A 17,478-nucleotide genomic window follows, 5' to 3' on the forward strand; every position below is an offset into this window, starting at 1 on the left:
ACTCAACCGCGCCGGCGGTTGGGGACAGACACCGGCTACGGCGCCATTTTCCGACCTCCCCGCGCAAGAGCAGCGCAGGTGATGGGGGAGGGGTTGGGAGAGAGGGGGCGCTGGTGGAGAAGTGCGGGCTGACGATTGGCCGAGGGTGCCTCAACCCGTGTGGAGAGTAACACGCCCCCCCGAACCCCTTTTACACTGCCGCTGTGCAGAAGCGCGGGCTGTTGATTGGCCGGGCTTGCCCATTCTCTGGGGGATTTGGGGGTGGGTGGGACGCGGCCCCTCCCCCTCACCCTCTCGCTCTGCCCCTGAGAGGGACTGCGGAAGCGGCAGGACACGCCCCCTCTTATGCAAATACGGCCGCGCGAGCTGTCGGTCTGGGGCGGAGGAGCCCTGTGATTGGCTACAGCGTGGCCATTTATTGTGTGACAGCCCCCATCACATGGATGGTTGTCTATTAACTTGTTCAAAAAAGTATCAGGAGTTGTCAGGCTCTCCTCTCTCTCTTCACTGCAAAGTGCCCAGTTGTTGGTTTCTATAACTTGCAAAGAGTAACGAAAATATTAAGAAATTCCACGCTCGTTCCTTCACTTTTTGGTTTTGTTGACGGACCGAGACGAGAAAAGTTTTTTTAAACCAACGCCAACCCCCTCCCCCTCTGAAAAAAAGACATTGAAAACAAAAGCTCTCAGAACATCAGGTTGAATGTACAACATGATGGAAACCGATCTCAAACCGCCCGCCCCACAACAAACTTCGGGGGGAACGGGCAACTCCAACTCGGCGGGAAACAACGCGAAAAACAGTCCCGACAGGGTCAAGAGACCAATGAACGCGTTTATGGTCTGGTCCAGGGGCCAGCGGCGGAAAATGGCCCAAGAAAACCCCAAAATGCACAATTCGGAGATCAGCAAGAGGCTCGGGGCGGAGTGGAAACTTTTATCCGAGGCCGAGAAGAGGCCGTTCATCGACGAGGCGAAGCGGCTGCGAGCCCTGCACATGAAGGAGCACCCGGATTATAAATACCGGCCCCGGAGGAAAACCAAGACCTTGATGAAAAAGGACAAGTACACTCTGCCAGGCGGCCTGCTGGCGCCCGGCGCCAATGCCATGAACGCCGGCGTCGGTGTCGGCGTCGGTGCTGGAGTCAACCAGAGGATGGACGGTTACGCGCACATGAACGGCTGGACGAACGGGGGCTACAGCATGATGCAGGAACAGCTCGGCTACTCCCAGCACCAGGGCCTGAACGCTCACAACGTGGCCCAGATGCAGCAGATGCACCGCTACGATATGAGCGCGCTGCAGTACAACTCAATGACCAGCGCTCAGACCTACATGAACGGCTCGCCCACCTACAGCATGTCCCCAGCCTACACGCAGCAAGGCACAGGTATGGCTCTGGGATCAATGGGTTCGGTGGTTAAGTCAGAGTCGAGCACAAGCCCCCCAGTCACTACTCACTCTCGGGGTCCACCGTGTCAGGGGGACTTACGGGACATGATTAGCATGTACCTGCCCGGAGCTGAGGTGCCCGAGCCCACCGCCCAGAGTAGACTGCATATGCCCCAACATTACCAGAGCGCACCTGTCCCAGGGACGGGTATAAACGGCACACTTCCTCTAACACATATGTAAAACTGTAAACAAACAAAAACTCAAAAATCGGACTTCTTTGGACTATTTTTGTACAGAATAATACATGCAGAAAGAACTTGTATAGAACCATGGGGCGGGGGTGGGGGAAACTTAATACTTCAAACGATTATAGTCCTATGATTCCTTGGTAGAAACTTTGCAAAAAGTTTGCAAGAGTCTTTACCGGTAATATTTTAGAGCTAGTCTCGGTTAAGGAAAAAAAAAGTTTTATTATACATGCCACTTTTTTGTACAGTATTTATCAAGAAAAACGGCAATCAAAATGTCCACAGTTTGTAAACTGAGAAATTGCCAATTTTTATAACAGTTCGCAAGTGTAAGCTTCTGTACATTTGCTATTGTTAACATTAATGCAGAGACGGATGGGGAAAGAGTGGCTGGAAAATGGGCATTTTAATTGTTTGGGAATTCTACGAATATGAAGCGATTGAGTCACCAATTTTACGAACTGTTGTGTGGAGTTTTCACGAAAACGGGCGAAATTTTAGATTGTACTAAATTTTTTTGTTCTTTTTTACTCATTGTTAAAAACAGCAAAATAAGGCCTGCAGGTCAAATCCTTGTTAATTAATTTATAGTCATGTTGTTTTTCATATTTTCATCTTGTTCCGAAACTGGAAACATGAAGTTACTGTGTTTGAATTATTTTCTTATGGTTTGTAATATTTCTGTAAATTTATTGTGACGATATTTTAAGTTTTCTCATTTTCCGTAGTGTATTGTGCAACTCGGCTGTGTATTATTTGAATCAGTCTGCCGACCAGTCCATGTATATAATTAACTAATACAGCCTTATAACAGAGCATTTCGACCTTACGTTTTTTCCATTATGCAGAGTTTGAGATGAATAAATTTTGCAAATTTAGACAATTGAGTTCCATTTGAGTTGTGTAGTTATTTTGTTGCTCTCTGCTTTCGCAAACCTTCATTACGCATTCGCAGTTGGCCATTAGAGAAACCTAAACAGGTGCCTGAACGTGAATGAGTTATAAAGACAGATCCCGACTTTAGACGTGTACAGAACAATTAAATTATCGCATATTATTTCTCAGCAACTAAAGTTAGCTGAATCCTTTATACTTTTCAATTTGTATGGTAAAGGCAGTGGATTTATACCCCTCCCCCAACACTGCCAATAAAAAAAATCAACTTTTGACCTGCTACGGACCTGTTAACGCATGTTGATTCTGACGCAGGGCTCAGTTCATATTTAAGAAACTGGAAAGCAACATAATGAATTCTTAGAAAGGCCTGATCTTTGGCTTTGCTACTTGTTGAGCTCAAACAACCAAGCAAAGTTGATTGAAGCATGTTATTTGTAAAATATATTGCACAGTAGCGTTCAGCTCAATGGATTATACACACTAAGTTTTAGTTTTTTTTGAAAATATAAATATTTATTGGGAATACATCAAGAGGGGTTTTTTGATAACTGTTGCTTATATGTTTTTTCAAAAAAAAAACAATCTTTGTATCCAATCAAAAAATAAACGGAGAAATGGAGAAAGACTAGAATTGTATAGAAGCGCGTGAACGGAGAACTCTTTGAGGGCAGAATGCCGAGGGATGTTTTTGCTCAGCTCCTGTTTCTCTATTCCCAGTGGGGGTCGGCAGTTGACTCTGCACAGTAGCGCAGTTTGGAAAAACTCTGCGTTAGATATCAACTTTCGGCATCAGTCAAATTCTCGAGGCTTGCAATAAAGAAAAGAAATACTGACACATGCAAGAAGGTTCTGAACTCTTCCCCACCGTGATCCCTACGTAAATCCTGTATGGGTTGGAAAGGTTTGAAGAGAACGCGAATGTTCTCTCAGCTGCGTCAGAATGAGTTACAATGATGAGCGTGCTCATTTAACTCTCCATTACTGTGGCCGCATTCTTACTGTTCCATTTCAGTGTATACAGGCTATGCATTATTGACAATAATCGTACCTTTTAGTGGGTTCACAGTATATGCATTATAATAAGTACAATGCTTAGGACCTGAAGTCATGTAATCCAACAAAGTTAGTGTCCTTTATTGCAGCCTGACCCTTAGGAATACAAATAAGAATAGGAAACATGTTTCTGACCATGAAGCCCTGGTCTAGGTTTCTTGCTGGACCAATGATAATGTTGGATTTCCACATTTGTGGTGAAGCTGAACATCGATATGTTTAACTGTAACAGATTCCAGTCCAGAGCTGTCGATTCGAAAGACTTACCATTTAAGATCCACTTCAAAAGTTGAGAGATAGCATTTTAAAATTTTTCATGGCTAGAAAAAGAGGGCGCCGGCTATTTTGTTATACTTTTAATCTGCCCCGTGTGTTTAATATAGTGAAATGTTCATTTTCAAAGGAATCCTGAATACTGGTAAAAAGGAACTAGCGAGTTTTACAACTACTTGAGAACTGGGAGGAGTTTAGTAACAGGTACACACACACACTATTGTCCCTTTTTAAAGACCCTGTTAAACAGAAGCCCTGGTTTTTGCATGGCACCAAAGGAATTTGCAGAATTGCACAGCATGTGTGATGCATATAGGGATTATTCATACGGTGATGGCTCGATTGGCCTCTCATGTACATTAGAAAGAAGTGTTTTGAATATGTCCTAACGGTCCTGCCGTTCATTTGAAAATAGCTGTGTAACCATTACGACATAAATTATACATGGTAAAACGTAAACCTTTTCTCCCGCCGACCCAAGTGGCACCTAAACGGATGCACTAAAATGTTGTTTTCCATATTTATTATGGAATTCTAATCTCTAACCTGCCACTGTAAATGACGCGTAAATAAAGTAACATCGTTCACGCCGTGATGACCCAGTGTCACGGGTGTTAAAGTGCAAGATAAAACAATTGCTTAACTTTTTTGAGGACCATTTGTGCTTTTCTAAATTAAATGTCCCTTTAAGGCGTGTAACGATTCGCACCACTGCCCGGTTTAGAGGCATTTCAACGGTAGAATGGGAAGATCTGTACGGCCTGAATATTTCCATTTCATATTGTATTCCACATTTCCCAGGCGAAATTAATCAATGTTACGATAAACTGAACTGCGCTTTGAAGCAAGGGAGAGGGTAATTTTACATTTGTTGTGTTGTCCAAACAGATCAACCTACCCCGAGCGAAGAGGGACTCTATCAACCGTGTCAAGCGCGTCTTTGCCGGACAGGGTCAGACAGCTTTGGTCAAATTAATTATTGATAAAAACCTACAGACGCAATCGTGGTCAGACTTTTCTAAAGAAAGCTTGATGTCCCACCCACATGATCTTTATCGCAATGTAATATGCTTATATGAATGCAAACATAGCATTAAATACAAAATAAAGTGCATTTCAAACGCCAAATGCATCAAATTTAAACGACTGCCTGCTGATTATCGTCTATCTTCTAATTTTATATTTTATCATAACTTTCCATTTATACTTGTAACAATTGTGTCTTTTTCGTAGCCCTAATGCACCATAAGCGAATATGTTTTGCTATAAATCCGCTGTACTTGTGTGGAGATTACCTGACAATAATATACATTGAATGAGAATAGATAAGCTAACGGAACATGAACTAATAATTACAATGCTGAATTAAATCAGCTAGGGGGTTCTCAATCGAGACCTTTGTATATTGGTCCATTGAGGGTTCCAGCTGACAGCGTTTTGACAGAAAATAGCCTCAAACCAGCAGAGTGCCTCGGAGGGACAAGCAATACCGCTAAAGTGGAAGTGTGATGGGATTCCCATTTAAAGCCGTTACAATAAAACGCCGCCTTTGTGCTAGCAAGGTTTAACTTTGAATAACTCACCAACACTCAGATAAAGCCGAAGAGGCACAGTAAATAAAGACAATTCAGATCGTGGGGATCTGCTGTTCGACTAGAGATTTAAAACGTTTGGAAAAGATGCAACTCTCATCGTGTCAATAGTGGAGCGTGTACAACATTCTGCCGACCCTATGGGTTTGCTTATGGTGCAACAGGTGCCATTATTTAATACATGCAGATTTCTCCATTGGTTGTTGCCCAAACGGAGAGGTTTCGCTGAGAAACTGAACGAGCTTGATCTGTAGTCGGAAGAGTGGGACGCTTTTTACGCTTTATAAAAATACGATAACTTTTCCCTTTTGAGGGAAAAGAGAATTATTTTTGTTTACAATCGCGCCACTTCTTCAAGTAGTGCGTAATGCAGATTACGAATGTTATTGAAACGCAGTATTTACTCAGATGATGAAGGGCGGATAAAAGAAACTTTAAATCTACTATAATTGTCTTTCTTATCCCATGCCAAATTCATATCTTGCGTTAAGTTGATGGCATGACTAGAGATGTAATTAGTCGATTAAACAAACCTCCGGTATAAAATTAGTTAACGTTGATCTCTTCATTTAACACTTTAGAGAGCTTGCTAAACAAAAAAGTCGTGGCGCCGACGTATTAACACCACAGACTGAGTTATCATAGCGATTCTCCTTCCAAAACTACATCTGGCAACTGGTGGGACCTATTGCTATATTATAACTGAAAAATGTAAACTATCACTTCCAACCAAGTACATGCTTTGCAATTCCTCTATCAATCAAGTAGTGGTAGCTAGGAATAAAAGAAGGATTTTTTTTGCCACACTAATAATACATTTCACTTTATACAAGGGACGCAGTGCTATGTTAATATTATTTTCAGTAAGGTAAATTTGTATAAATACACAAATTTTAAAAAGTCGAGCATCTGCGGTTGATATAGTCATTTAAACATTGTTATTTAAAATATTTTTTTTCTTTTCGAGAGTCTTTGCGACCTTTGGCTAGATTAAAAGAATCGGTGGGCCTATCAGCAGTTTGATTAAAATCTGCTCTGGCAACGGGAACAGGTTCACACCCTGACGTCATCGCCCTTTGCTAGTTGGCTCCCAGATTCCCACGGCTCCCAATCCAGAACACCCCTTTCCTCCCACCCACCCACCCCCAGGATTTAACATAAGTTTCCTTTAACGAAATCTCATCGCCTTTAAAGATCGCTTTCTTGACGCTCTGCATTCACGCTGACCCCCAAACCTTACATACAACATGATGTAAAACTTTAAAAAGTTTAAAAGTTGAACCTTCTCCCTGTTCAGTTAGATTAACCTAAACTTTGTTACTTTGAATGTGTCAGGTTCAATGCTTATAGCTATCTACGTGAATTCCCACAAAGCAAAACAAATTCCTGTTCCAGTTTGGAGAAACTAGAGTTTGCCATCGGCTGGTCTGAAGTGACCTGTTTGTCACCAGGCTCAGTGCAGCATAACCATCAAACCCCGAAGGAACAGTATCATCAATGATCTAAATTGTCCGCAAGGACGCAAATGGCACACATGAAGTTCCATTCTGTAGCACTTGTTTTTTCATTTTCACGCCAGGCATTCACTTTTATCCCCGTGTACTGTAAAAAAAAGTTGTAGCCTTAATAAATTGATATAAACAATTAATAATACTTGCCGTCATTAACATATTTTAGGACGACGTGAATTGACTTAAACTGCCTATATAAATATTCGGACACATATGCACTTCAATTTGCTAATCTTTTAATTTCTTCGATACGTTATGGTCCGAAACCTGTCACAATCGCAACACCAAATAATTCTCACTTTGCTTTTCTTTTGTAAAATAGCACAAGGTCAACACCTCACAACTACAAATGAAAGTCACAAAAACAGCCTGAAACGACTTTGCGGACTTTTGTACCTTGCGGCCGTAAACACAATGCTTGCTTGCATCAACCGAACATAATGAAATCCTCGCAGTCAGTTTTATATGTAAACATCAACTTGTGAATTACTGACTATTAACGTCTATATGCACTTTCCCGCTTTTTAAATTTATATCTATGTTTAAAATTAAAGTACAAATCAAAGTGACTCAATATAGGGTAACCGCAGTTCTCGGGGAATATCTGAATTCCAGAAACTACGTAACATTTTGATAACAACTAACAGATTAAGAAACTGATCAGCATTAATATAACACGATTGCTTTATTCTTTTTATGCAGTAAACGATAATTTTTGATAATTAATGCAAAATGTGTGTATATTTTTAAAACATAATTGGTGCGATCCTGATAAGTCCAACGTGTAATTTGTGCTTTTACATCTAAAAATACGTTGAGTTTTCTTAGAATGCAGTGGAGTTGAGCAGTACTTTCACTTCTTAGACATCGGCGTGCAAATCACTGGCTTCTGATTGAAGTTATACATTACAATTCCATTGAACAAAGGGGGCCCGCTACAAATCTATACAGGGCGGTTGCTGCAGTTTATTAAAAATGAAAGAAGAAAAGCACCACTTATTCAGCACAAAATAAAGGGACGAAAATACTTACAAAATAAAACTTTTTTTGAATGAGATTGAGTAAATTGCTGCGACCTAGTGAACATTTGTGTTCAATTCGGGCTGTTAAATGTCTGTTTGGCGTTTTGTGAAATGTTATTTCTTAAGATTTCTTTTTCAAATTACAGAACTTGGAAATAGCTGGCAGATAGATGGAAAGTAATTAAGGTATTAAAACAAGCAATGCATTCCTCCAGAGGACCTTATCAACCAAGAACAGACTCAGCATCCCCTCAATATGCTAATATAGGAAGAATGACGTCACAGCTCCAACTTGCCGCCACCCATTTGCGGAAACAAGGTGTGAAGTTCTGGAAAGAAAATTATATTTCCCATTCTCATTGTAATCATTTAACTCTCATCTATAGTTTTTAAAATGCCAATCCCCTACTGTTAAGTGGCTTCCCGCCTCTCCCTCCACCCATTATATGATAGGCTAGCATGTTATAGTTTTGGTTGACGCAAATAATTTAATAACTGCAAAAAAGGGAGTAGAATCCGGAATTTAAAATGCAATGAACCTTTACAACTAAATATTACTGAGGCGAGGGATCAGAATTTGGATTTACACATTATTGTACAGAAAAATATGTATCGTTTGATATTGTTTCATGTGTCTCAGCGATTCCTATCAGATTCGGAGTAAATTACTGTCATTCATCAGCTTTCATAATACTAAAAACTTTATTAGCTTGCTAAGTTTTATTTCAGGAGACGAAGGTCTGTGCAACAAAAAAAAGTCTCTTGCCTCAATAACGTTTGGTTGTGTTTTGTAAGTATGACAACCGGACTCCATACGAAGGACTTTTTTTTTGACTGGTAACAATGCCATTTACTTGCCCGGTGGGCCACCATCAATTAAACTTTAAGTTTAATTCTGGAGTTGACCATGTATCTAAACAGCTCCTAACATGTTCTGAATCAGATCGCATAAATCAAAACCTTTTGTTTAATCTAAAATAAAAGGCCATTCGTGTGATGGCATTCAATATATAATCGCAGGCTTTCTTTTGATTCACAGTGTAACAGTCCAATTACTCTGAAACATTCCTGACCAGCTGTTAGTTTACTATTTCGGAAGAATCGCAGTTCGTTCCCTCAGTTTTCATTCTGTTAGCTTAGCTGATTCAGTGCAGTCATTTATACATATAGTATTTATATATCGTATACATGTATGTCCATATTTTGAAGTTCGGGTTTACAATTTAGGGAGAGGAACGAGTACGCTCGTTTTCGCCAGAGGCCACCAAATACATTCATTACATGGAGGCGCCGCAAAAACGAGCTACCACAATGTTGTTGGTCAGTGTACGATCATCACCGATGGATTGATATAGTTCTGTAACCAGGACATTGAATATAATATTGATTTACAAAAACTTTCCTACGTTGAACATCTAATACAAGAAAGGTGAATGTGCGTTCCTCTGTTTTAGTTGGTTCGTATTAGCAGTTGAGTCATCAAGACCCCATTAGAATTGGCAATAACTTCTGAAATATCGAAAATTAGTATTCGCAAATATTTTTATAACATTTACAACTTGCAGTAAACTAAACATATTAGAAGTTTTCTGTTGCAGTCTTCAACCATGAGAGGCGAGCACAATGAGCTGGATCATAATGAGAGTTCTTATCCTCATCCTATCTCAGAACATTTTAAGTAAGATCTTTGTTCAACATTCTGTTAATCGCGCGTTTAAACAAACGACAGTAAACGATCCCTGTAAAAGATTTAATTCCAACCCACATTATGCAGCCGGGAAGAGGTCGGTTTACTTTAGGCGCTATTATTCAATAGATTATGTATGCATACGGTGTCCAATACAATATGTGACAACGATGTGCAAACTGCTGCTACTGAGCTATTCGGACTCTACTACAGTTTCCCACTTTACACCTAAAAGTGCTACTTGATCGCTTTGTGTTTCATTTCCAAACACACCCGGGATTAGTCCTCGTTATTATTGCTGGCATTTTGAGTCTTAAAGGCACTACAAAGATTTGAACATTTGCTTATTAAACCTGTTTCCTTTCGCGATTGATCTAAATTTGCAAATCGTTAATGAATGGCCTGTCAAACTATACTTTGAATCAATAAATCTCCTATGATCTTGATTGTATTAAGGTAAACCGTGGAACATGCACCACAAATTCTACACACATTGCAAACTGTCCTTTAACTTAGAAGCTCTGACATGCTGTTGGAGATGCATGAATAGGTAGATGCAGTCGGAATTACATTCTAATTTCGGCTGATCAAAGTTTGTTAACTTTCCGAAATGTTTGAAGAGTTTTGCACGTCTTCCTTGACTACCTGGTTACGTTTCCTGATTCAATTAACCCAAATCTTAGAAATAATAACGGAAGACGTGTTTATAAACAGCGCCTGCAAAGGGTCACTGTCTGGTTGCATGTTATTGTTAATGATAGTGTTCAGTCATTTTGATACTTTTATATACAACTGAATTGCAAGGAAGCTACTAAAAGGTGTGTAGATCCGACTTGTTTTGTTGGTTATATCCCTTGCTCAGTCTGGAAATAATGGAGTTTAAACGTGTGCTGGTTTAAAATGAGCGCCTTTTCAGTTTGCTGTATATATTGGCATCTGTTATTATAGCTAAGTGAGGGAACAACAATGCATAACAGTAATATCGCCATCTCGTACTTTAAACGCTAGCATATTGTTTGATTACTAATTCGAGCTAATGCGATCTTTATGGAAACATAAGAGCGGATAATTGCCCCTTTTTCTGGGCAACAATATAAATCACAATCGCTTTATTATTTAATAACGTCAAACGCTTCGTTGGATTGGCTCCGACAGGGAAGACCTTTTCTCTGCGCAGTGTTGTCGGGAAATACAATGCAGATCTAATTGTGAAGATTTTTGAAGTTGGCTCCTGTAAATGAACAGCAGAGATATGGAAGTTCCAACAGATGTCTGCAGTTCTACTCTGACGAACTAAGCCACACACAGGCTGACGACCTATAGAAGAATTTTTGCACTGGAAGCCTAGCAACAGTCTAAATCTTTCTCAGATACAATCCCGTCCTCCGTTGCTAGAGAGCACTTCAAATTGCAGAAAAGGCTATATTGTGTTAACCAGTGCAGAGCGTTTTGCAAATTTTAATGCACTGTTCTGTATACAGCCCGTCATGTAATCTGAAATGTCAAAAAGATGTTTGGAAAGTCGAAGTTGTGACTTTCAACGTAGTTTGGGCTGAAATTTAGAGCCTTCATTCTAAGAAAAGCTTTGCAATAAACTTATTTCATGCCACATTCTTCAAATACCTCATGATACTATTTCCCGGGTCAAGCAAATCTAATCAATTCCCATTTGGCGAAATGCAAGGTATATACACGCAGTTTCTGAATTCGTTTTCTTTCAGCCTTTGATGAATTCAGTCATGCTATCTATCGAGTGTTAAGTAACAAAATATCAACGATGGTTTAATGATCTAAACAGCCATGTTTTCACTGCACAACACGCCCTGTTATCAACATCGTAATGGCTGTTAACAGATTGGGGATTGAACTGATGCGCAGCAGTCGAAACGAACAGTTTACGTAATTTGTAGAAATAGGCAGCTCCAAAATGAACTCATGCTCTCCTGAATCCATTAGGGTGATAATTGACTTTTCAAATCGATAAGGTGGATAGCACATTTCAACCGAACCTAGTGGTTGGAGATACCCAAAACAGTGGCGATACCGGTCACTAGTTCTTCTGAAAGATGTAAAAAGTTCGTATTTTCTGTTGGTCTAAAATGCTATTATAACTACATGTATTGGGTTGGGTAGAGGGCGTGGGGGCCACCGTGGAGGGGGGGGGCGTTAATTCTCAAGTTCTCCAGAATCTACATGTCCGACATTGATTTCTATGTCCTATGCTCAGCCGGGACCTCTCACTTGTGCAGCGCAATCACTTCAAACTGAGCTGAGCATCAATAAAACGCCAGCATATTTGGGAACGAATAATCTGAATGTCACCAAGGGAGCGAATATTGCTTGGAACACCAATTCCCTCAAAGCATTGAAGAATCACAGTAAGTTAATCATGCTCCCAAAAGTCCTGAGATAGCGTTATACTACAGCAGGTGGGAATCTGAGTGCAGTGGAACTAGTTGGTGGGGGAGCCTCAGAACCTTTGCTGTATATAGGCTTCGGAGCCAGCGCGCGATCTAACAATACTGTGTATCCAGCGCATGGATTCGTATCCAAAACCACAGTGGAATGGCAGCCACTGCAGAGAGCATTTGCCAAGTCAAAGACTTACTTCCTCAGTAGAAAAAAGAGTAATAAGGATGCAGCTTCTCGCACGTCACTGTTTTGCTGCTTTTCCAATTCTTTTGTACTGTACTTGGTTCACCACATGCTTAGAACAATGCGCGCTTTGATACCAGTTCTCAGCTCAGCAGGGGTCGTGAAGATGTGTAGCACGCACCAACCCCGCATTACTCTTCTATCTAAAATATAATAGGTTGCCAGGACACAAGAGCTTGATCGTCGAAGACAAGGCCGAATTTCCATCAAACGTTCCCCTCTAAATGTTTTTAAAACTCATGTCTCAACATATTTTACTGATGAAACTATGTAAATATCGAACAATTGCGATCGGATGCAGAGTTATATACAATAAACTTGCAATGTTTGTTTGGAAGAGCAAAGGAAAAGGTACATCTAAAATGCATCACATTTTTATTATAGCTTCTTTCCAGCTGTCCAACAAGGAAGAGCAAGCAACAGCTCATTTATAAATGCAATACCACACATGAGCATTCTAGAGAATTTGGCCACGGGGAAAAATTCGGAATAAGAAGGAGTGCACACATTAGTCTGCAAGTGCTGGTCACTCTTCTGTGCCGGTTTGTTAAAGTCGGCATCATTCTCCAATGCACAATGGACATTGTTCAGTTGTATTGAAAATAAACTTAGGGCCCTTCTGACCGAATAATAACTTTGTACGTCTGCAGCCACCGGAAACGGCTGCTCACTTGTACTTGTGTTTTCGCTTCTCGCCAATCTTAGATATTAAATTCAGATATATGAGTATTATCTATAAGTACAAATATGGCTGAAGACAACTTCAGAAAAATAAAATGATTTGTCCCTAACACTTATAAGTGAAAACACAATGTTGTCAAACAATGAATCTCGGCGAAACTAAAACTGGGGTCAGAAGCGGGATTTTAATCATGTCGCCTTGCTACTTGTAATGTTACATGAGAACGTTGCCAACTTTTGCAACAGTTGAATTCCAACTACTCTTATATACGCCTTTAACCAAAGGTAAATCATCAACTCTCTGCTGACGAAGTATATGGTTAACACTGTTCATTTTATAAAACGATAATAGCTTACGGTATATGAAGAGGCAATTCGGCCTATCAACGCTATACTAGTCTCACTACCTTGCTCTTTCCCCATTGACCAATATTATTTCACCTTTTCAAATATATATCCAAATTCCTTTTACAATTTACTATTGAACCAGCTTCCACCACCCTCTCAGGCAGTGTACAGAAGGCTAGTAACATTCTTGAACTCTTATGGGAGTTGTCACTGTAAATACTTAAAAAGGAAAATATTGAAGTAGACCGAATTTTATTCCGCTTTCAGTATTACTTTGTTAACTCGAAGCGTTAATTCAGTTTCCGGGCTTTAATGTATGTACTAACGCTAATAAAGGAACGGGAATTCTAGAACTCATTAAGTAGTGTTGCAGAGAGATGTGTTTTATTTCACAGTGCTACATATTATACTACATCGACAAAGTGATAGACTGGTTACTGCTACGTTATTATTGATAGGTCTGTTTCAATGGCCTGACGACTGGCAAATGGTTTGGAACATGCCCAGTGATCTTTTGGACCTTGATTGCCTCCGAAGTTTCTTTCGAGAGTGCGCTAAACAACGGCCATCTGGACTTGGCAGCTCTTAGAAACTCCAACTGGCATCTGTAACAGTAATCTGAACGCTACTGTGTGCGCGCACTGTGCAATGGACTGTTCGTCGGGCACCTGCAGTATATCCGTGGTGCTGGCATACACCCGGTCATACTGTATTCTTTTTTGGTTACCCTCTTCTCATCCTCTTCCCTTTCAGTCCGCAACCTTAGTGCCTTTGTGCGTCACTGAATGTGAATTACTAACATGCTTGGAAGCCTGTAAGTGAATCAACAAATGAATCTCCAATGCAAAGATCTGGGGATACTGAGATATGCTTACAAGAGGATGCATACAATAAAACGGGAATTTTCAACACGAAATCAAAACTAGAAAATGCTGGGAAACGTTCAGCAAATCAGGCATCACCTGTCGGGAGAACACACCATTTCACAGTTCACGTGAAGATCCTTCATTATGAATGTAGCATTTTTGTTGTGTTCTTTTCAGAATGGTGTCTCTTTCTTTTTATTTATTTCAACTACCAAGTTGGACGCCTGTGTTGAAGTACTCCCATATTCGAATGTTCCGATTTTGTTAAATATTGGATGGCGTTAAACTTGGTGCACCCTAGAATTCACATGCACCCCGATTGCAATCTTACGTTGACACCAAACGATAGGCTTCAAAACTCTCCGTATTGATACCGTAAAGAAAGGGCATTGGGTAATGTGAAAACGAGAGTTGAGCACATGTGACTCCCTCAATCAGCACCTTGCGCTGGATTATTGGGGGAATTCGCTGAGATCAACAGTCCCTTTTTTTATGGTTTTCGTTTGGGACGGGGAGTGGAGATAGCTCAGGGCGCGGGGGGAGGGGTAGTGACTAAGGATGTTGGCCTATTTTAGCTAAAAATGTCACACTGACTCCCACGTTTTATGATAATGAATCCTGAATAGTATGAATAAGTAATGAGTATCTGGTGCCTCAGATATTTTCCTATCTTTTCCAAGCATCAGGGCTGCTGCGCGGGAAATCAGATTTCCGGTGCGATGGCAGTCTTTAAGCAGGTAGTAAAGAATGCGTCCAGTCTAACAATTATTTAATTGTTATTTCCTACAAATCGCTGGAAACATTTTAATCCATTATAATGGATGCCTGTTTTGAAACAAAACATCGTACTTTTAGTTTAGACGTTTGCTATGATTTTGACACATTTACACCGAAACGCATCTATCTCCATGCTAACTATTGCGAGTACAAGTCGAAGATTTGAATGTGATATTAGCATTTAATCCCGCCCCGGATGAAACCTCAGTCATACGGTTTCTTTGCACACTGGTTACCCGCATATCGGTCTAAACTGAGATGATTCGTTTAATTGGATCGCGTAAAGGAAAGCAGTTGAGTCCTGTAAACTGGCTTGGCTGGTTGTTTATTGTTCAATGGGCAAGCTTCCATTTTGAGCATTAGCAAAAAGAATAGATTACAGTCACTCATCAGAGCCATGCCCAGTAAAGTTGAGGAAGCCCAGTATCTGGTACAGGATAAACCTGTTAACCAGGGACCTGGACTTCGTCAAGTTAGAACTGTTTCCAGGAAACATCCAAATGTAATTTCAAAATCAGAAGTGTGTCTTTATAATATCCAGACAATTCCAAATTTAGACTTACGAATTACTCTATTTCAAATACAAGAGAAAGATTTGATTTAAAAAATAGAAATGGGTTGTGACACTGGGTTCCAGTACAAACAGGAAACTCCCAGGCAACAAACAGTGGGATCTTAAATGTACTGTTAAGTGTTCGTCTTGATCGAATTATACATCTTTTGTTACGTGAACGGGGCAGATAGCGGATACCCTTACAGGTGCACCCCTCGCACTGTCTTCCGAACATTAATGTAGATACTCTCGGTTCTTTTGATCGGGCCTTTAAAATCCCATAAAACGGCCTGTGACGACCTGCCAGTCTTGTATTTTCTTGATGAATGCCTCGGGGGCGAGTTCTTTGCAGCTTTAAAGATCTGCTGCAGGTACGACAAGCCTTTGCTGCAAGTGCATGAACGTCAGCTTTCACTAGTGATCAGATTGCACCGAGTTGACCATTAAGCAAACATCGACCAATACCTGCTGCACCCCTTGTTTTGTGTACAATGTAAGATATTCCTTGTGCGATCAACTCTGCCTCTTCTTAAAAACTGCGCCGTTACTAAACCAATGGAAGATTTATTATGCCATAAATAAAACACATTTAGTTGGCGCGGTGCTGCTAATTAATATGCATACTTGTGACGTTGGCATATTTCTTTTGCAACTTCGCAAGCAGGTTTTGTTACAAATTTCCCAGTTGCAAATGCACCAATAATTTTTTGACCAAACAACTTGAAATTAATAGTGATAACAAATTAGCATAAACACAATACAAATAAGAGCCTGGCTTGCTCTCCCTAATTGTTTTCTCTCCTTCAAAAGCTTATAAAAGGGTAGTGTCACCCTTAACCCCTTGTTAAACTGTCAATACCAGGTTGAAGTTCCTGGTGTTACCCACTGAAAAAAGTCGATCCGAATATTGTCAATTAATTCTTTCACCGTTTTACTAAATCGGTTTTGTAAACTTTAATCAAATCGAATACTGGTGGTGATGTATTTAATTGGACACGTGAAGTTACTTTGAGCAGCTGAATTGATAAAATGGCTGGTAATCTCCGTTCTGCTGACCCAGAGCTTCCAACTGTCACAAATTATATGCTCAAACTTTACAAAGTAGTTATCATTCGGTTTAAAGTAAGCTCTGGAATGGCTGCTAAGGGGGACGTCGACTTATTCTAATATATAAAAGCCATGAGTCGATTTTCGATAGATTTATGCAAACGGGGTTAGAATGGAAACTTGTTTTAGGATAGTCAAGTTCTACCCTATTCAGTGCAATACAATGCCACTTCTCTTCAGAGAAACAGACGCACTGCGGTCTGTAACTAGCTCCCACTTGCATACCCAGGGAAATTGAGGAACAGATAACGATTGTTGTAAGGCTACACATCTCAACCCTAAGAAGCAGTAACAATCTGATACAATCAGTTACATTTAAAACGTGTGTCTGAAAACTTGACTGCTTTACAAAATATCCTAACTAGAACTGCCAATCCTGTCACAAGCAGACTAAGAAAAAAAATCGTAGTACTGGACGCAGGCAGCCATACAGAATTCCACATTAACTTGTGTGAGTAGAAAGAGGAGATTTTACAACACCAGCCCCCATTGTTCCCCAGATCCCTCCCAATTTCAGGCTTGACTTGCACATCCAAAGTTTATTTGTTAATGACGCCGTTACCATCTGCCTCGTTCCACTTTCCAAAAGAAGTAAATCTCTCTTACATTTTGTGAAAAATTGCGTTTTACAAATTATACTTAAAACGATTTTTATTTGAAAAAGGATATTTGCATGTTAACCATTACGCAATCGTATATTCCGTCAGATGAAAATGGCACAGAAAGTTCAGAAACTGACGGTTCCGATTTCAAAATCAGTGCTTTATTTTTAAAACGTAATGGGTCATAAATTAATGCCCCTCACACGTCTCT

General features: G+C 40.3%; 1 protein-coding gene across 1 annotated transcript; it reads left to right on the forward strand.

Moving 5' to 3' along the window:
• The first annotated feature begins 459 nt into the window (after positions 1-459).
• On the forward strand, positions 460-4,985 carry sox2 (SRY-box transcription factor 2). The gene is made up of 2 exons (XM_048604735.1): positions 460-1,390; positions 4,755-4,985. Exons 1-2 carry the CDS (start codon positions 703-705, stop codon positions 4,847-4,849), a joined length of 783 nt encoding a protein of 260 aa, XP_048460692.1. The 5' UTR covers positions 460-702; the 3' UTR covers positions 4,850-4,985.
• Positions 4,986-17,478: the final 12,493 nt, after the last annotated feature.

This window comes from Rhincodon typus, chromosome 13 (assembly GCF_021869965.1).
Source record: "Rhincodon typus isolate 14 chromosome 13, sRhiTyp1.1, whole genome shotgun sequence".
NCBI lineage: Eukaryota > Metazoa > Chordata > Chondrichthyes > Orectolobiformes > Rhincodontidae > Rhincodon > Rhincodon typus.